At 37.4% G+C, this 20,405-nt stretch overlaps 1 protein-coding gene across 9 annotated transcripts in view; it reads left to right on the top strand.

Moving 5' to 3' along the window:
* The window catches only part of KIF16B (kinesin family member 16B), a 131,890-nt gene that overhangs the window by 63,815 nt on the left and 47,670 nt on the right, over positions 1 to 20,405 (top strand). For 6 of the 9 annotated variants that reach the window (XR_003915973.1, XM_029961654.1, XM_029961655.1 and 3 more), the window contains exons 18-23: positions 5,608 to 5,640; positions 5,982 to 6,035; positions 7,429 to 8,784; positions 12,211 to 12,369; positions 14,485 to 14,590; positions 15,133 to 15,183. Coding sequence is in view for 8 of the 9 variants with exons in the window: in XM_029961654.1 (XP_029817514.1) it covers positions 5,608 to 5,640; positions 5,982 to 6,035; positions 7,429 to 8,784; positions 12,211 to 12,369; positions 14,485 to 14,590; positions 15,133 to 15,183 (1,759 nt within the window). In the remaining variant the exon portion in view is untranslated. Of the gene's footprint in view, positions 1 to 5,607; positions 5,641 to 5,981; positions 6,036 to 7,428; positions 8,785 to 12,210; positions 12,370 to 14,484; positions 14,591 to 15,132; positions 15,184 to 16,164; positions 20,335 to 20,405 lie in introns of those variants that run through there. The other 3 variants (XM_029961652.1, XM_029961653.1, XM_029961656.1) reach the window with 3 other exon arrangements.

The following is a 20,405-nucleotide window of genomic DNA, read 5'->3' on the forward strand; positions in this document are numbered from 1 at the left end:
AGTGAATCCCCCCTCACTTGCTGCCCACGCTGCTTTTGATGCAGCCCAGGATACAGTTGGTTTTTGGGCTGCCAGTGCACACTGAGGGGTCATGCCCAGCCTCTCATCTACCAGTCCTTCTCATTAGGGCTGCTCTCAATCCCTTCATCCCCCAGCCTGTACTCATACTGAGGGTTGCCCTGACCCAGGTGCAGGACCCTGCACTTGGCCTTGTTGAACTTCATGAAGTTCATGTGGGCCCACTTCTCAAGCTCATCCAGGTCCCTCTGGGTGGCATCCCATCCTTCAGGCCTGTCACTCACACTACTCAGCTTGCAGACTTGCTGAGGGTGCAGTTGATCCCACTGTCTGTCATTGGTGAAGATATCTAACAGCACTGGTCCCAGTGGTTGGATCTTCATAATTGAAACTCTAACCCCTATATTTTAGATGAATAACATATTCCATATAATCGATGTCACACCTAAGAGTACACATGTTCATGCAGTGCAGAGGTGAGTGTTGTCCTAATAGATCAGTAACTTAAAAAAACTAAACGCCTCCCCCCACAAATCAACCAAACCAACCAACCAAAGAAAACCAAAAAAACCCCAACCCTGAAAAAAACCTCCAAACCTCAAATGTGACTATTTTTACTTCTTTTATAACTGCTTGTGCTGGTTTAAAGGTAAACCAACAGGGGAAATGAACTCAACTCAAAAGAGAGATTATAAATCAGAATAACAATTTAATAAAATAACACAATAAGTACGATTATACAGACAAACAATTGGTTTTAACCCACAAAACCCAAATATATAACCCAGCACCTTGGGGCATGAACAGAGTGGTGTTCTTTGGGCCCCCTGAGTCCAAAGGAAAAAAAAGTGAGGGGAAAACCTGTTGGTGAGAGTGCTGTTGCAGTCTGGTCAAGAGTGGTGATTGCAGTCTGGTCAAAAGTGGTGACTGCAGTCCAGTTGAGGATGGTGGTCTCAGTCTGGTTGAGAGCGGTGAGCTGCAGTCTTCCTCTGGATCCCAGGAGTGGTAAAAAGGTTCCAAAACTCCAAGTTTATATATTCTCCAGTTCAGGCAGGAATGCTCAGTCCCTCCCTCAGAGCGGGGAATTCCGTAAAAGGGTATGAGGATGCTCAGTCCTTCCTTCAGAGCGGGGAATTCCATAAAAGGGTATGAGGACAGGAACATCTTCCTGTCTCGCAGGCCTCTACTGCTAACAATTTCTGGGAAATGGCATGGAAGGCTATAGAATACACAGTTTTGGGTTACACCCATACCATGATGAACTAGTCTCAACTGTCCTAACTAGGACACTGCTGTAAAGAGAAAGAAGGCTCTGATGCTTGCACTGTAGTTAACTGAGCCCTACAAATCAGTAGAAGAAAGCATCTTCTATAATTGATGCATCTTTATGGACAGCAATTTGGCAACAGCAACTTTTCAGCTTAGGCTGGGGTTCTATGACAATTTTAAATTTATTTATGTTGATGCTAACACTGTTTTTTTTTACAATATCCTCCTTTGTGACAGCACTTGAGTTTTCCTGATCATGTCATGAGGTTGTCCCAAGGAGGTAATTGTGCAAAAAATGTTACTTTAGGGGAACAGGGGGCTGGGATAAATGCAAGTTAAAGAAAAGAATATGTTTTGAATAAAGCAGACCCCAAGCTCTCTACTTCCAGCTAAAAATGCTGCTAAGCAAGTGCAGTGCTGCAGTGGTAATTCTTCTGAGTGGTGACTGTTCAGCCTGGATGAAACATTCAATAAATCCTATCTCTGAGTATCAAAAGCAGGGTAGTTGTACCCAAGAAGTTAGGTGGGGTTGAGCATCTTACATTCTGGAAAAGTGCAGATGGAAAAGAATATCCTGCACAAAATTTAGTTTGGATTTTTTTTTTTCAGCAGGGCCAATAGTATGAGCCTTAACTACAATAAACTAGAGTATCAGTTTCCCATAACATGATGCTATACTGCCCACCACCAGCAGAGGCCTAGATTCTGTACTGGCCCTCTGGGGTTTTTTCTGTGCAATATTAGTAGCTGACTAGCATTCTGCCTATTGTTAATTTGCATTTTCAGGACTACTTTTTCTTCCAATCTCAGTATTGATAACCTAAAGACTGGTAGCTAAATTTGCGATTTCTGTGGGTTGCAATAAAATCTGGCATCTTTCGCAATCAGAGAGCCTGTGGGGTATTACCTTCACTTGTTGTGAAAGCAACATGAGGATCTTGCTTACTTTTCCATGTGAAAATCAGCATTATCCTTAATAGTGTTTTCAGATGGTCTTTTGTTGTTTGTGGGGTTTTTTGTTTGGCTGTTGATTTCCCATATGTGGAGAAAGTTTCATGAAGTTTTGGCTTAACATGCAAAATTCTTTGTTCTGCTTGTTCCCAGTCTTTGTCTTTAATCTGGTGTCATGCAACACTGCTTCAGATAATAAGCATTGGATAAAAGAGAATTCTACTCATAGATTTATGCTGAAGATTTCATTTGTGGGCCTTTTGTTAGCTACATGGTCATCATGGCTAGGCTTTGTGAACAAAGATTTGGGAGCTACATGGTACTGTAACTGTAAAACTACTGATGAGAAACCTTGGTCTTGTCATGGATTTAGTATGGGGGGGTTTGTTTTGTTTGATTGGTTTTTTTTTAAATTAATCTCATAAATTGGGCTACCGAATGGCATTGTAACATCTTTGTAGTCCTGCCAGTCCTCAGTCTTTCCTAACAGATGTCGTACCAGATTGTACTTTTGTGCTGTGTAAATTAAACTACTGTAGTACCATGCTAGTAGAACTGACTTCCTTTCTCTGCAGCTTATCTACACTCCTCTTATCACTAGATATGACACGTTTTCCAGGAAAACAGTGTCTTTTTAATTCAGCACTGATCAGATTAAGTTCCTTTGTGGTAGATCTACAAAAGAAGAAAGAGTGGATTCTAGTCTTTAATATCTGTATGTTTCTTTTTAATTTCAAGCTAATATATTTTTTTGCTAGTCACAGTAGTGCTCACATTAATAAAGAGTAGAGGTTATGTGAAAAAGATTTTTATTGGGATAGACTAAACTGAAAAGATCAGTCTGGCATCTGTGCTTTGTAAAACTGGCAGTGATTTGCTATAGCCAATGGTTTTGGGGAGGAGTTTTGTGATGCTGAGATATTTGTTTTCATTAGCTCCTTAAAGAAACAATGTCTCTGCCATGAGGCCTGTCCTCCCTCCCCAGGTTCTCTCCTGTCCTGAAATAACTTTGAGTCCACAATGAGTTTGAAGCAAATATTCCAGAGACAATGGTCTCAGAAGTGGTGAATTCCTAAATGTATTAAGAAAATAGGCAGCCAGCTGAGGAAGACAGGCACTATTCATAAAGGCTGCAGCGTGAGCACCTTAGAGAATGAAGACACTGTGAATAACCCCATGGCACAAGAGCCTTCAGTGAAGCTCAGACCATCTTAGGCACCACCAGGCAATGACAACCCTTCTCTTCATAGGAGTATTTATTGGTCTAAAATGCATTAAATATGCATTTTTAAAATACCTCCATGTTTGGAGGCTGTGGACCGGGGTGTTGATGATGATGATGCTTCATATTTGGCTCTGGGAAGGAGCCCTTTTCATTGAAGAAAGAACCACTTCTGCATAGTTCATGCCTTTTTCCTGAACAACGTTTTGAACACTTCCAGCTTCGTTTCAGTATGAGGTAAAACTGATTGTTGTGACACCCCTGTTGAAGGTATTAGGGACAATTCCTCCAAGAGAAAATCATGGAGTTTGTAACCGCTGACCTGTTTTTATACCAGACTGATTGCTGTGGTGGCTCATTTTCTTTGTATTAGATCTCAGTCAGAAGTTAGTTACCATTTTTATGCTTGTATAAAATATATCTGCCAACTTACTTGTTTTATAGGACAGTCAAAATACCAAAAGGTTTTTGCTCTGGTTTTTGCACATTATGTTACCTGATCTGAAATGTTTTACTTCATTATGGCTTAACCAAGCATGGGAATACACTTAAATCATTCTTTGCCAACTGTCTAAGCAAAGATGGTCGATGTCTGACAGTGCCCAAAGGACACCTGCACTTACACAAATCAGAGCTGTATTGACTGGGATCTGTATTATTTTGGACTTAAGTAATGTTGAATATAGTGGCATTTGTTAGCTAAACCCTAAGTAAGAAGTGATAGCTAACAGCTCTGAATTCCATATAGTAGACCATAACTAAAGGGAGAACTTTTGAGGTATAGCTTAAAAAAAAAGGGGGGAGGGAAAAACCAAAGCACATGGTAACCATTGAATTAAGTTTTTGCTTTCTGAAGGCCCCCTAAGATTGCTTTCTGTTCTCTTCCAACACTTTGAGGGTTTTTCATTGCTGCTGCAGGAGTTGTGATCAAATAAAAAATACTAAGTTATCATCATCGCTCCTTGTGCTGTAGAGTGCTCATCTTGGTTTAATGCAAATGTGAAAAGACTCTTGACGAGACAGTTACATGAAAACTCTGAATGGCTGGAGTTGTGTGTAAAAATCTACCTTGGCTGATCTCTCAGGGATTGTAGAAGACATTTTTTTAAAAGGAATTTGTGAGAGGGAAAAATGGAATTTGCTGAACTGATCATTCTCCAATATTGCAACCACTAGAAAGATGCCTCTTGAGCATGTTAGGAATCAAAGTTCATTAAAATAGCTTTATAAATGTTAAATTATTAGTGTACTTTTTGCATATTTCCAAGGGCATTTTCTTTTTGTTCTAGGCATTTCTATGATTTTAGAAAGAAGTATCAAAAATACTTTATTTTTAAAAACCTGTCTATATAATTGGGATCATGTTGTCTTAAACTGAAGTTTGTCAAAAACTTGAAGTCAACTTGTGGTGCAGTCTTGCATTTTTTTCAGTGTTTATGGACTGTTTCACTAACCTCCACATCCTTAAACTGTAACAAACCTGAAATAAATTAATGTTTTGTATTTCGTTGAATAATTTAGTTCATATATAGGTTCTCTCTGCCATTTTTAATATTTATTGTGAATAACTTCCTTAAGTAAATCTTTCAAAGGAAATTAAAATAAGAAAAATATTTCCGTACAACTGTAATAAAAGCTGATATTAAAAATTACATAAAATGCTCTCCCATGATTAGTCAGATCCTTATCAAACTAAATACATTAAAATCTCAAAATATTTTAAATAAATGGATTTTAATTCTGTTCAGTGCTTAAATGTTGCACTTTGGGATTTTTCAACCCCACTGATTGCATCCTAGGAATGTTTTGGAATTTTCTTTTTCTTGGAAGGAAAAGGAAGAACTACAGGCATCCACTTGTAGTTTTGTAGCGCTTTCCCTTCTCTGAAAATGACCAAATTAATAAATCATAGGATGATGAGCATCATTTTAACTATCACTGGCATCTGAAAAATGTGCTTAGAAAGAATAATTATTTAAGTTTTACTTCTGAGCTGTAATGTGATGAATGTTCTATGATTCTAACCAATTTAACCTCTAATAAAACAAACTGTTGTTGATTTTGAAGTATTCTGTACTGCTAATATATTTTTTGTATCAATTCCTTTCTCAACTGATTGCTCTGTTTCCCCCTGCCTCCCATGGCAGTCTTTTCCCTGTAAAAGGACCGATCTGTCTAAGGTAGAGAAATTAAATTTCTATATATTGATTGCCATGTCTGCATGTAGTTAACTCAAGAGGCTATGCTAATCATTTTTATGTCTCTTCAAACTTTCCCTTTTAAATTTTTTTTTTCCCCAGAAATTAATTTATTTTTCTGTTTATGCTCATGTCAGACAGCATGATATCTAATTTGTAACCCTAATAAAGGAACTATTTTCTGTTCTTGTAGAAAGTAGTTTTATGAAGCTTCTTTTGTATCATTGTTATCATCTAACCAGGGATTGAACTGCATCATATCTTCCTACTTTTGTGACATTCAGGAAATAACCTTTTAACCGTATTCTTTTTTTTTAAATCAGGCTAGAATTTGAGAGACAACAACGAGAGGAGCTTGAAAAATTAGAAAGTAAAAGGTAACATTATTCTCTATGGTATTTATGTGTATCTGTAAGTACACGTTATAGACTCATTTAAATCACTGCTTTGGGATCACGATGTTAGTTACTCAGCAAGCAGAGGACCCTGAATAGCTGAATTGTAGCTAATTGTGATTTTTATAAGCAAAGAAACTCTGAAACACAAAGATATGAGGAGGATAGATTATACAAATCTAATATATTACCTTTGTTCTTAATTTTTGTGGTGTTGTTTTAAAGGACAGCAAATTACATTCTTTATTGAGTTTGTTGGTTTTTTTTGGTTTAGCTGCCTTTAGATTAATTCGAGATAGCAAAAACTCACATGTTGCACTCTGCTTCTCTTACATAAAACTATGGTGTGGAATGGACATACTAATAATGCTTATCAGAACATTATTTGGGTATCAGTTTGAAGTACAGAAGAAAGCATTGTTGTCAACTGGCAAACTGAGCTGACTATTCTGGCACTCATATCTGCTAAGATTTTGGAGGTGATAGCTCGGACCTTGTTGCAGATTCCAGCACTGATTAGATTCATGCATTGAAAACCACTCTGCCATCTCAGCCCTAGATGACTTGTTCCATTTTGAAAGAGCTCTTTATATAGTTGGACTAGGTAAATTCAGAAAACCCCTGAAACTCTGAAGCACTAAAAGATGCTGTTCAGCAATTGATGCAACATAGGATCACTGATATTTATCCCTTTTGTTATATTGATGGGATTTGAATTCAGATTGTGCTGAAATTGGTTTGCTTGTGATTTAATTTATCTGACTTTAACTTCTCACAAAATAACCAACTGACTTGCAGGTTGTCTTTACTTGTATTATGGGGACAATGGGGCCTTCAAGTCTGCCCGCATTTGGAATGTGCTTAGAACCTTTAAAAGAGAGATTACACAGGACGCAGTAATTTGTCTTATATGTTATAATCTGTTTATCGATAATTCAGTCGGGGTCAGAGAAGGCATTGTTTTAATTCATCTGTTGGCTTAAATTTGGTAAGGCAAATTGCTGATCAAGTCCTTTTATACAAATTTGTTTGTATGAGAATGTATATATAAAAATCTGTGTTTATTCTTCACTGTGTGCATGGATGTGTTCTATCAATATTTTTATTAGATTTGGCAGAACTAATAAAGTCTTAATTTTTTACTAACAAAAGTGCTATGTAGCGTGTCTTCCTATAACTTTATATATCCACAACTTTTTATGTTGACACAGACTATGTGAGTGTCTTTTCCATTTGTTTCATGCATTGAGTCACTTCCAAGCAGTGTAAGATCTCAACCTGTGGCAAAGCAAAACTATTAAAGAAAGAAATGGTTATATATACTGGAAAGTCCTAGACCAAACCTTTTTAACTTCATGCAAATGTTTTACTGCAGGAAACAAATAGAAGAGATGGAAGAAAAACAAAGATCTGACAAAGCAGAACTCGTAAGAATGCAGCAAGAAGTAGAGTCACAGCGAAAAGAGACAGAGATAGTTCAGCTGCAAATTCGAAAACAGGAGGAGAGTCTGAAACGGAGAAGTGTTCACATTGAGAGCAGGTTAAAGGATTTGCTGGCTGAAAAAGAGAAATTTGAAGAAGAGAGATTACGGGAACAACAGGAGATAGAGCTTCAAAAGAAAAAGCATCAGGAAGAAATTTTTGCCCGGGTCAAAGAGGAGTTGCAGCGACTACAAGAACTTAATCATAATGAAAAAGCAGAGAAAATGCAGATTTTTCGTGAACTAGAAAGACTTAAAAAGGAAAAAGATGAACAATATGTTAAGCTGGAGTCAGAAAAAAAAAGACTTGAAGAACAGGAAAGAGAGCAGGTGATGCTTGTGGCTCATCTAGAGGAACAGCTTCGAGAGAAACAGGTCATGATAGACCTCCTGAAGAGAGGGGATGTGCAGAGAGTTGAAGAAGAGAGAAGAGACCTTGAAGATATTAGAGAATCTCTATTGAAAGTCAAGGAGGCCCGCTCTGAAGGTGATGAAAACCATGAGGATTTAGAAAAAGCACAGCATGATTTTGTAGAGTTCAAAAGGAAACAGCTGGAACGGTTGACTGTTTTGGAAAAAGATTTAGTTCAGCAAATGGATCACCTAGAAAAGGAAATAGCAGATGAAAAAGGAGCTCTGGAGCACTTAAAATTTGCACATGAAGAACATTTAAATCCCAAGAGAGATGATGAAAACTCTGTGGATCCCATACTCAGGGCTGAAGAAGTTGACAAGATAAAGCCAGTGGAGTACAGACTCCAATCTAAAGTACGCCAGCTTGAGTACCTGAAGAGTAATCATTTGCCAGCTCTGCTGGAAGAAAAACAAAGAGCTTCTGAAGTCCTTGATAGGGGCTTGTTAGGGTTAGATAATATTCTCTATCAAATAGAGAAAGAAATAGAAGAAAAAGAAGAGAAGCTTGCCCAGTATAGAGCCAGCACAAATCAGCTGGAGCAGCTTCAAGAAACCTTTGAATTCACAGCCAATGTAGCTCGTCAGGAAGAAAAGGTTCGGAAAAAGGAAAAAGAAATCCTTGAATCAAGGGAAAAGCAGCAGAGAGAGGCTCTGGAGCAGGCTGTTGCTAAGTTAGAAAGGAGACACTCAGCTTTGCAGCGTCGTTCGACGATAGACTTTGAAATCGAAGAGCAAAGACAGAAACTGGCCACCCTGAACAACAGCTGCAGTGAGCAGGCAGGGCTGCAGGCCAGTCTGGAGGCTCAGCAGAAAGCCCTCGAGCAAGACCGAGAACGGTGAGTCCTGTGGTGGCTTCCATTGATTAGAACCTATCCAGAGAAGGTGAATCATTTTATATTTTAGATGTTGAGAACATGACTTGTTCTGTGTCCCAGTATTTGAGTTTCTTCGTGAGTTTCAAGTAGTTTACCCAGAATTGAAACTCTGCATTGTTTTTCAAAGGATTCTTGCTCACTCATCGATTTCTCTTGTGTTCAGAGACTTATCCTGTCCTCAGCAGGATATTATTTGCATTAACCAGCACAGTACTTTAAATTGTTTTACAAAGCTCAGACAACCTTATGTTCTGCCCTTACAAAAAATGGACCATCTAACAACTTTTTTTCTCTTAAAATATTTCTATATAGCATTTTGTTTCTTTATTAGTAACAAGTCAAATGTTTGTTCAGGGGTTGGAAACGAATAGTTACAGTAGACCTGCCAACTGTCTCTCTCAACTAGTACTTCTGGAACACTTCTGGTATTCAGAGTAAACAGGGGTAATATTTAATTTTTTTGTTACTGGTTTCAGGGCTAAATAAAAATAAACTAGCCATATATGTATGTAAAGTTTGAAGCTTTGAAGGTTATTGGCAAATACACAGAGGCTTTAATACTGCTCCTGTGTGATGACAACTCCTTCTAGGTACAGAAGCAATATCATCAGTTATACACGTGATATCTGGTAGCATGATGTTCAACCCAAGTATGGGAAGCTCAGACAAAAGTGATTCAGGTAGGGAAGGATCTTTCTGTATGGAAGAAGAGGAAAAAATCTTTTGTTTCATTTTTGGCCTGAGTGAAAATCCACTGGGATTAATGCATTTAGTCCCTGCAGTACAGAAAGAGGGCAGAATTGTAATTTTTAAATGTTTTATCTGATTTACTAATACTGAAGCTTTAAAACCTGTGAATATTGGTGAAACAATGAAGTAGGTTTTTTCTTGAGGTACCATTTGTCATTTGCTTTTTTAATATTTCACTGATTATGTGAACCCTCCTTCGTAAGCCCTTGAAACAGATGGCTTGATTTAAAAAAAAACTATGAAAACAAACTTGCCGATAGCCATATTGAAGAGCTCTTCTGTATTGCTTTCCAGTTAAACCATTATCAGAAGAGAATAGTTGCTTTCAGTACACTGTGTAGAGATAACTTTTTCAACATTTATAGCTACATTGTTTGGATTTTAGTTAAACATTTTCAGTACGGATTTATCATTTTGTAGTGGATATTGTCATTATTTTCCATAATTGTCTTGGACATAAAATCTCATTTTCTACACTTAGCACCTCACTCGACTAAAGTGAGCCATAAACAACTGGAGGTTCCACAAAAATACACAGCTTAGTTAGCCCTCAAGAGATTGCTGGGTTGTGTGATAAGTGAAAAAGTATATTGAAAGCTAGAAGACTGAGGTTTGGAAAAGACACCAAGGAAGTGAAAAAATATTTTTTTTCCTTGTTTTTTTCTTGTTTACTCCAAAGTTCTGTTGTACAAGCTAAATAAAACTTTGAAGTCTTTCAGTGAATAGCCCGTGGGCCTGAATAATTCAATTCAGAATGTTTTTGTGAATGTTGAGGCAGAAGAAAAATCTTAAAATATGTGATAGTGTGTTAAACATTTCAGGTCACTTATTGCTCTTGTGTTTGAATTTACGCTGCACAGGACGTGATGCCATAGTAAGCATATGAATTATATATGTTTCTTATTGTTTATCTAGATCCCATTATGTGATGATATGCTCTAGTTCAGTGTTAAGTCTCTAAAAATGTTTAAGTGCAATATTCACTTGATATGCTACAAGACTATAATTTCATCATACCTGGATAAAATGGTTTTTTTTCAGTTTGAATCCTGTATAAGCTCAAATTCTTTCACCTACAGGGATGACCCACAAAAAGATAATTTGAAGTGAACTTATATTGGGATAGTGCATACACATTTTGTCTTTACTAGCAGAGGTTTGGGGCAATAGAATGAACATAAAGCAACTTTAGAGTCATCTTTGAGGCAATGGGATGCATCACTCACAAGTGGCAAGGTGCAGTTTACAGTTCTTACTGGTGGATGCATCACAAGACTGCTCATAGCTATAAAAAGTGATATCTTTTCCTATTAGGATGTTTACAAACCAAGAGATAAGCTTTGTTCCTTTAATATAATTTTGATTTTTGTGGTTAAATTGATTTTCCATAGATGCAAACACTCTCCTATATCCAGCAACCATCTCCCATCCACTTCCCCTCAGGATACAAGATTGTTTTGCTGCTAATCAGAAGAAACAGATGGCTTTTGGCAGCAAAAAGTACTCTACAAATGAAGTAACAATTCAGCCTAAGCCTCAGCATTCATAATCTCTTTAATTTTCTTTTAACCCCCAGGATGGAATAAAGTAGTTCTAGCATTGTACTTCAATTTGGATATATACAATTGTAGGCAAAGTGGTAGAATCCCAGCTTTGCATAGTTTCCCCTGTTTTTTACAGGAATTTCTTCTCTTTTATTATTTGATTTTTAAGTAATCTCTAGAAAAACAATAACCTTTAGAGACAAAAATTGTAATGAAAATGGGGGAGATTATTACTGTGTTACTAATCTAATCTCAACTACATTGCAAGTGAAAAGGGTGTTCTGCAGATTACTTTATTATCATATATTTTATTTTGACTAACTGATAAATAAAGACTAATTGATAAAGCAAGAAGTGCTTTTTATTTCCTACAAAATGCCTCAGACATTTTCAGTCAAAAAAGGGTACCTAATTTTACGTATTGCGTTCTGTGCATAAATGTGGCTGGAATGAAATTTATTTGTTAGGAAAAGCAAGGAATCATTCAAAAGATGATTTGCTAGGTGCATATATAAGTTCTAGATTTTTATTTTACAAGTAAATTTTCAAATATATATATACAGATGGAATAACTGGAAAATAAAATTTATATATATAGTACAGAATTTTAAAGATTTCCTTACAATATGTTTTGCCACATCAGTGTCTTAGGTGTTCTTTGGGGTTTTGTATTAGTGCTTAGTATTTCAAGGTTTTAATTTTTTTCCCCTTCATGTCCTCATTTACTTCACACTGGAAGGTAATAAATGAGGTCACTGATAGAGTTCTGGAAGAGGAACATTTATTCAAGTGATTCTAATAGATAGGTTAGGTCTTATGAGTTAATAATGAATGTGCTGAGTTAGATACCTTTTGCACTGGAAGTTACTGAAGTTGTTTTATTCAACTTAATAATGCTGTTGGAACATGGTTTTAAGCTGTTTCTTTTCCTTTCTAAATATGCCTAAAGAACTATTATGATTTTTAGACCTTCATAAATATTAATGCTTACAATCTTACATACATGTACAGTTTAAGTACATTACTTCCCATCAGAACTATGGAAATCAACTCTAAACCAAAGCAGATTACATCTTAAGATCTTTTTTTGTAGCCTGGACCAGGAAATTCAGCAGCTGAAGCAAAAAATATACGAGGGTGATGGTGCTCAGAAAGGAAACCATGGAACATTGGAAGAGAGACTCTCCCATAGCACTTCCCCTACCAGCTCAACAAAGCCACAGCCACCCTCTGCTCCTCTGGTTGATGACAGGTAGGTAACCTGCTTCCTGCAATGTTTTGGTAGGAATACAAGCAAAAGCTTTTGAAAAGAAATATTTTGAAAGACCGTTCTGCCAGGGTTGGATTTTATTTAAGTACTGTAATTGTACTGATGGTAGTTGGCCTAGTTCCGAACAGCGCAGTACAAACTCGTGAAATTTAGCATGGAGTGTAAGGCCCCCATGTTTCCAGACTTCAGGTGGAATTCCATCAACGCCAGCTTCCTTGCTGATTTCCACCTGCTGTATGGCCTTAAGGGTTTCTCCTAAAGTGGGGGCAGTATCCAATTCATACTTCACCGGTTGTTGTGTGATGGACTGAATAGCTGAGTCTTGGACTACATGGCTAGTACTGAAAAGAGTCTGAAAGTGTTGCTTTATGCTGATGACGCCGCCCTTGATGCCCACACAGAAGCAGCCCTGCAGCATTTAACATCCTGCTTTGCAGATGCTGCTGAACTCTTTGGGCTGGAAGTCAGCTTAAAGAAGACAGAAATTCTCTATCAACCAGCACCTCAGGAAGTCTTCCATCATCCCCATATCACCATTGGCGAATCAGAGCTCAAATCAGTCCAACAGTTTAATTACCTAGGTAGCCTCATCTCCTCGGATGGTAAGAGTGACGGAGAGATAGACAACAGGTTAGCAAAGGCATATAGTGCCTTTGGAAAGCTTCATAAAAGAGTTTGGCAAAATAAACACCTCAAGAAAAGTACAAAGTTCAGTGTTTACAGAACCATTGTGCTGTCTACTCTCTTATATGGATCTGAATCATGGGTCATCTACCGCCACCACCTGCAACTCCTAGAACGCTTCCGTCAACGCTGCCTCCCTGCAATCCTAAACATCCACTGGTCAGATTATGTGACTAACATGTCTGTTCTAGAATAGGCAGCAGTTATGAGTAGTGAGGCCATGTTGCTGAGAACACAGCTGCGTTGGGCAGGGCACATCTCAAGGATGAAGGACCAACCACCCCCTCCCTAAGATCTTGCTTTATGGTGAACTTGCCACTGACTGCTGCAAGAGAGTAGCCCCGAAGAAAAGATACAAGGACTTCCTGAAACAACATCTCAGCCTTGGCCATATTGATCATCATAACTGGTCTACTCTGGCCTCCAATCGGGAGGTCTGGAGACACCATCTGTAACGCTGCTGCTGCCTTTGAGAAAGCACGCAGGATCACTCTTGAGGAGAAAAGACAACGCAGAAAGAATCGTACCTTGCTGAATATACCATCTAAGGAGTCTTTCTGCTGTGCCTTTTGCAACCAGACGTGCCTATCTCGCATTGACCTTTTTAGCCACCAGCGTACCTGTAACAAACGTGGGTAAAGCCCTTCCCAAATCTTCGTTCGTGAAGCCCAGCCATGATGTAATTGTACTGAAGAACTAGTCTGGAAATAGAATTGTGTGCTGTATTCTACTATAAATGACCAACAGCCTAATCTGTTGTTCCTGTGCAGTTTGTTTTAGAATAGAGGGTTGGGAAACTGTAGGCTAAAATGTATTTAAATTGTTTTTGTGTTTACAGTTACTTGTCTATATGGTTTTGCTTCATATACACTTAAGGCAACAAAGTAAATTAAATTATCCTAAACCTTTTTTAATAGGGCAGCTACCTGGTATCATTAAAATCTGTTTCATCTGTTCTTGTTACATTTACACGTGCAGTTGTTGATATCAGCTCTTGGAACGTTCCTTCTGTTTGAAAACCAAACCTTTGTTAGCCCAAGTTGCTGATATCACAGCAGTGATAAATGCAAACTGTGAAGTTACTGAAGATGCAACCCCAACCTTCTTGTTCTCCTTCATCACTCTTAGTCTCACTGCCACTTATATATAGAACTGTACACGTAGCAGTGGCTTAACCTGGGGTCCATTAATTTGTCTAATTGTGATAATAAATTGCTAACCTTTGCCTGTTGGAGAAACACTCACTCAAAAGTCTGTGTTCCTTACAGAGGGATAAAACTGGTCTAACATTAAGCCTGCTAATTAAGAGTTGTGCAGTACTTAGAAGCATTTCAAAGAGCTCTTTAGTCTGTCTTAACTTTTATGTAAAATACACTCTTTTTACACATACACATTTTCTTCTGTATCTTGAAGGATAAATGCCTTTATTGAACAAGAAGTGCAGAGAAGGCTCCAGAATATTCATCATAAAGCTGAGGATAACGATGTTAGTGTGGCCTGGTCTACAGAAAGTTTAAAGGTGGGTAGAGATGGGTAGGAAATCCTGACCTTTAATGTACTATGTGAAACCAGTGATTTAGTTTTGTTTTTCAATAATTTTTGTTTTCCTATGTTTACTTAGTTTTAATTTACCAAAAAAAGTAAACAGTAAATCAGGGATATCAGTTTTTAGATTTTGATCATCTTTTTATTTCCAGCGGCTGGTTTATGTTGTATTCTGTGGGGGTTTTGGCAGGGAATAATGTGTAAGTGGCAATAGGAAGTTTTTAGATAAAATAAAAATCTTCATTTTATGTCAGGAAAAAATGTGTTGATAAAAATGAATGTTAATCTGAATGGAACTTTATACATGTAAACAAATGCCCATTCAAAAACTGATGATCTGATTGATCCAAAGACCGGGTTGATTGACTTCTAAGCCAGTGGTTTTCATAAATATTGATAAGAAAATTATTATTTTTGTCTATTAGAAGGACTGTCTCTTCCTCTGAATACTTTTAAATGAACTTATACAAGAAAGGCACTCTTTTTAATAATCACCTGTACCTTTTTTGTGCTTAGGATAATGAGAGGCTTAATAACGGCACTGTTCAACGGAAGCTGAAGTATGAGGTAGGTCATAATTTGTCAGAATGAAATGGTTGTCTTAAATTATGGCATGCCCTGTAATTAAAATTCTTAATGTTTAGCTGCATAATTAGAATTTTGAATTCACAGCAAGATTAATGGCTAACAGACATGGCAGTGCATTTTTCCAGCTGGAATTAAAGTGATTTTTTTTTCAGATTTGATCTAGCTTTTTCCTTATTTGAAGGTGTGGTGTTATTCTGGATCTCTCTGCCTTGTTTTGTCATTATTCTTAATTTGGAACAGTATCCCTTTCCTTATTTCTAGAGGAGAAAAACATTTATTGAGGAGAGATTGTCTGAATTCAGCATATACTTGACATTTTTGACTCACAATGAACTGTAATGGTGTCTATAATATTAGCACAAATAACCAGGCAAGTTTGCCTGAATCCTGTCATGGAGGATTCGTACACTGTATTTATGTATTTTTAAAGTGAGCCTTAGACACCTCCTACCATATTTGCTTGTCTAACTGTTCCTTGAAACACTGTTGTTTACTTGTTTTGGTGAGTAAATCCTAAATATCTTTATGGATTAAACCTTAACAGTGGGAAGGCTGCAGCACTTCAAATTCGGACTTTTTTGGACTTTTACACTATCATTTTTAAGCTGTGTTGGACTTTTTACACTCTCTTGACTAGTATAGGGTTACTTTTTTCTGTACGTGTGGGAAAATACTAAAAGGGCTTATAAGTTTCTGCATCACCCTTTGACTTTCCTGTGGTTTTTGAGGGAAGCAAATATAAACCAAGTGAAATGGATACTGTACAAAGAAAAAGCAATGGTGGGCTGGGAAGATCAACCATTCCTGAATCAGATCTCAATAACTTCTGTTGGATTTTGTCTTTCTCATTTTGAGAGATTGTACCAATTTTGCATGATTGTTCAAACCTAATCAAAATCAGTCCTCAATTTAAGAAGATTTTACAAGGATGTTTCTGTTTTCTTCTTTTGAAATTTTTAGCAGAAAAGTCAACAGTGGCAGCCACACTGTGGCTTTCCATTTCTGTCTAAAGATGGCAATTGTGCTTCTGAGTTGCGTGGAGAAAACACAGGAGTAAGAGATCATAAGAAACAGAAGGCATATACAGAGATGCTGGATTTATTTTCCAGTTCTGGAAGAATCTCCTCCTCTTTAACATCAGAGAAGGCATTTCAGAATGAAAGGAGTAATTTGGAACAGGAGAACTTTGCTTGTCATTGTGACATTAAAAGTAGTTTAATTCACTCTAAAAATACTAATACTTTAAAGAGTAAAAATGTTTCTTATCAGAATGTTTTATCTACTTCTTTACAAAGTCCTGACTTTAATAATGTGGCTTATTCACTCCGCAAGGTTGAAAATTTCAGTCATTTTGATGATAAAATAATTACTTCTCCAGATTGTGACAGCTCAAGAACTGAATCTGATTGTTCCCACTCGAAACAACTGTCTCCTGTAGGATCCTTAATGGGTGCTAATGAGCAGACTGGGTTTAACAGTGTATCATGCCTTCTCTTTCCTCAGTCTAATATGCATTCTGAAACAAAAACTTATAAAGAAAACAGCCCATTAAATGCAGTGTACCCAACAATTGAAGACCAGTCTAGTAATTCTCAGCTTCCAACACAAAAAGCCTTTGATTTGACCCCTTTTAAGTCAATAGCTTCTCATTTTGATGCGAGACTAGAACACACTACCAGTTTGGGGTCTCTTGTCAGTAAGCTTTCCTGCTTTTGCAAAAATACCAGTAGTCAGCTGCTCCACAGTGGAGTGGTTTCCAAACAAATCAAGGAGTTGGGAAGTTTGTGTGACAGAAATGAGAGGTGTGCACAAGCAGTATCATTAATAAAAAATCTACCATTTATAAGGAACTTGCAAGTAAATGTGTTCTTCAAGTCAGATGTGAATCAAGACATGTCCCACACTACTGATGACACCAAAGCTCATACTGAAAATGTCATTCAGACTGTGTCTCCTGTGCAAGAGGCTGTCACAGTGTGTGTGAGCACAGAGATCTCGGATGACTGTACGAGAAAACCCCCTGAAGGATTTACATGCTGTAGTAAAAATGAAGAGCTGGAAAACACTTTTGTGTTAAGACAGAACTTTGTGCATTTTCCTGATGTCTTTTTGAAGCTTCAAGTCTGTTCCCTGGAAAAAGTACTGGAATTTTTGACCTGTGCTTTACCTCAGATTTCTGTTAGGATGGAGGAGTTGAAAGGTATCTACTGGCTTGCTGTTGGCAATTGCAAAAAACCTGACCCAGATCCTGCTTGCTTGCTTTTGTTCAGCTCCATTCTGTATGTTGTTGTTTCATCAGCTGAACAAGACACCTGCCAGAGTTCCTTGGCACTGCTTTGTGAGGTCCCTATTGACTCTATAAAGGAGATTCAAGTTGGCTTTGCTGGACAGAGTATTAGTCTTCTGTGTTCTGCTGAAGATGGTTTACTCACAATATTTACCTATAACAAGCACGTCACTCAAAGAATTTGCCACGACATAATGAGCATTTTGATTTCTGCAGTGGATGATGATGCTTATTTAAATCACCAGCTCTTGAAAGATGATTTGATTCAGATTTCACTTAACTGGACTTCAGATGTAAATGACTTGGTTTTTTCAAACGGAGTGCGATTGTCCTGTAAATTTCAAACTGAGTTAGCTGATCTGGTTTACTTACTCCATGAAAATATGGGAAGTATTAAACCTTCATTAGGTGACATTCGTGTTCTACTGTATACCTCAGTGAAAGTAGACTGTGCTGAGCAGACTGTGTATAGAACTCTCGTTCTTACAACTACTCATATAGGTCTCTTAAAGGAAAATCATGCCCCTAACATTCGGGATGCTTCCTGCCAGCGATCGCAGTTTGACACCCTTCAGTTGTACAGTTTGAATGATATCCGATGTGCAATTTTGCCAGACAAAGAGAATTGCACAAAAATTGAGCTTGTGTTTTCTAGAAGGAGCAAGGTTGGATCTGATTCAGGAACTGCTTTTTCTAAATACTGTGAAAAAGAAATAAATACTCAACTGACAGTCATCCCATCAATTCTTCAAAGCAGTTTGCATATCCCTTCGGAAATCTGGAAATTAACATTCAGTTCAAGTGAAGAAGCCATTTGGCTAATTATGCATCTGACTAGGTGTTGAAATCCAAATACATTTAGATACATTCAAAATAAGAGGGTAATGAATATTGATAAAATCCTTTTTTGTTTCCTTTTTTTTAATTAATAGACAAAAGGGACCTTTGAGCCTCTAAAGGAATGCCATAGACTGTGTACACACATCCTAGCAATAATAATTATTACTTGAGTGCTTGCTTTTTGTGGGTCTCTGCTATCCTTTACATACATTTCCTTTGGAAAGTGAGGAAATTAAATGTTTCTATGTTATGTGGTAGGTGGATGAAAACTATAATTACAGCTCTGCCTTCTGATTTCCATTTTGGCTGTGTTTTCTGGCTTCTTCCATCTACTATCTGTCTTCATTAATGTCTTCTCCATTCCTCCTCGATTGCCTTTTCCTTAATTTTTCTGAGTATCTGTTTTTCATGCTCCTCATTTATTTCATGCCCTTGATCTCAATCAATATTTCAAAACATCTGCAAATTTTTTTATCTTACATTTCACTGTGTGCTCTTAATACTACAGATATTTACAGCTTTTATACATGCAATTTTGAGAATAATAGATTTGACAATTCTCTCCTGCTTCAGAGTTTTGCATTTAAGGTTGATTGCACTTGCACATCAAAGTTTGTCACAAGTGCAAAAAGAGCTGTGCTTTAAATAGCATTTCAACCTTTGGTCATGCTACTGTACCTGTGGCAAAAAATGTTTTGGGGTCTGTCATCTGTGTATGTGTTTCTCATGCTGTAAATGGGTAGCTGACAGCTGGGGATACAGCCTGACAGTTGGAGTGAGTTTAACTCTAGAGTTCTGTCCGTGCTTAGCCTTACTTTCACCTTTTTCTGCTTGCTTACTAGTGGGGTTGTTGATGCTGTGAGATTGCATCTCTTACAGTCTCTTTAATACTACATGCCAAGAAAGAAGGAAACTATTGAACATTAGTAAAAGACTTCCATTAGTGAAGGCTTAGTACAAGGTTATTTTTTACCTGTTACCCTGTCAGATGTTCAAATGATAAATAAGCTGTGTTGTCTCCCATCTTTTGTTTTTTCCCATGTAAAGGGAGCTGAACACCTTTTGAATCCTGTTGCTTGAATGTGCCATCTGCCTCGTTTGAGGAGGATGGTTCTTGGCAGAAAAAACAGTGGTATCTAATCTGAAATTCTAAATTCTGTAAACATATTGCCAGCAGAGGTGCAATCTTCCACTAGACAGAGTTAGACTTCGGTCTCTTTGCTAGTATAAGAACATTTCCCATTTGTTTTTACCATATGTTAAGACATGATAACGTAACTCATATGGGATTTAAAAAGAAATAGCTTGCACTGGATGAGGAAGTTATGTCTGGAAGGATGAATGCTGGTTTGGATAGAGAATTATGGGGTTTTTTTACATTACAAAACTTGCTACTTCCTTAAGGAAGTCCAGAGATGAGCAAAATATGTCACATTATTTTGAGGTACAGTGAGGGGGAGTTAGCAAAGAAAGTGCACACAAATATCTCACAGAATGTGGAGTAGATGGAGCAGTAACCTCGTATCAGTCCCGCTCAGGAGTGGCTCCCTCAGTGACATCACAGAGGCATTTCTTCTGGCCCTTGCCCAAAGTCAACAGTGAGTGGCACTATCTAGGAGGACTCTCTTGATCAAGGCTGTTAAAGGAAAGCAATTTCTGCAACCAATTTCTTTTCAGATTATACCCCAAAGTTAAGTGTTTGTGCATATTGTGTTTCCCAATAATGCGTTTTTCCTCTGTTGTGCTTGTTTTCAAATCTTACTCAGTGAATATTCTGCACTTTTATGAAAAAGAACAACTTCACAGCAATATCTTTTATTCTGATGTAAAGTAAACATAAGATAATGATCATTGTTTATGAATATCAAAAGCATTATTTAATGCATTAGGGTGTGTTTTCCACAACACTTTGTGTTTGAAATTGTTTTCCTCTCTATTATTACCGTTTGTAATAGTTCTCTGGAAATGACTGCCAATAAATTATGTGTTGACAGAGGTGGCTTCAAGAGTAACTTTATGGTTTTATTGTTGTTTTAAAACAGATTATATTGTTGTCAGGGCAATGAACTCCTCT

Source organism: Manacus vitellinus, unplaced genomic scaffold (genome assembly GCF_001715985.3).
Source record: "Manacus vitellinus isolate BGI_N305 unplaced genomic scaffold, ASM171598v3 scaffold_38_pilon, whole genome shotgun sequence".
Lineage (NCBI taxonomy): Eukaryota > Metazoa > Chordata > Aves > Passeriformes > Pipridae > Manacus > Manacus vitellinus.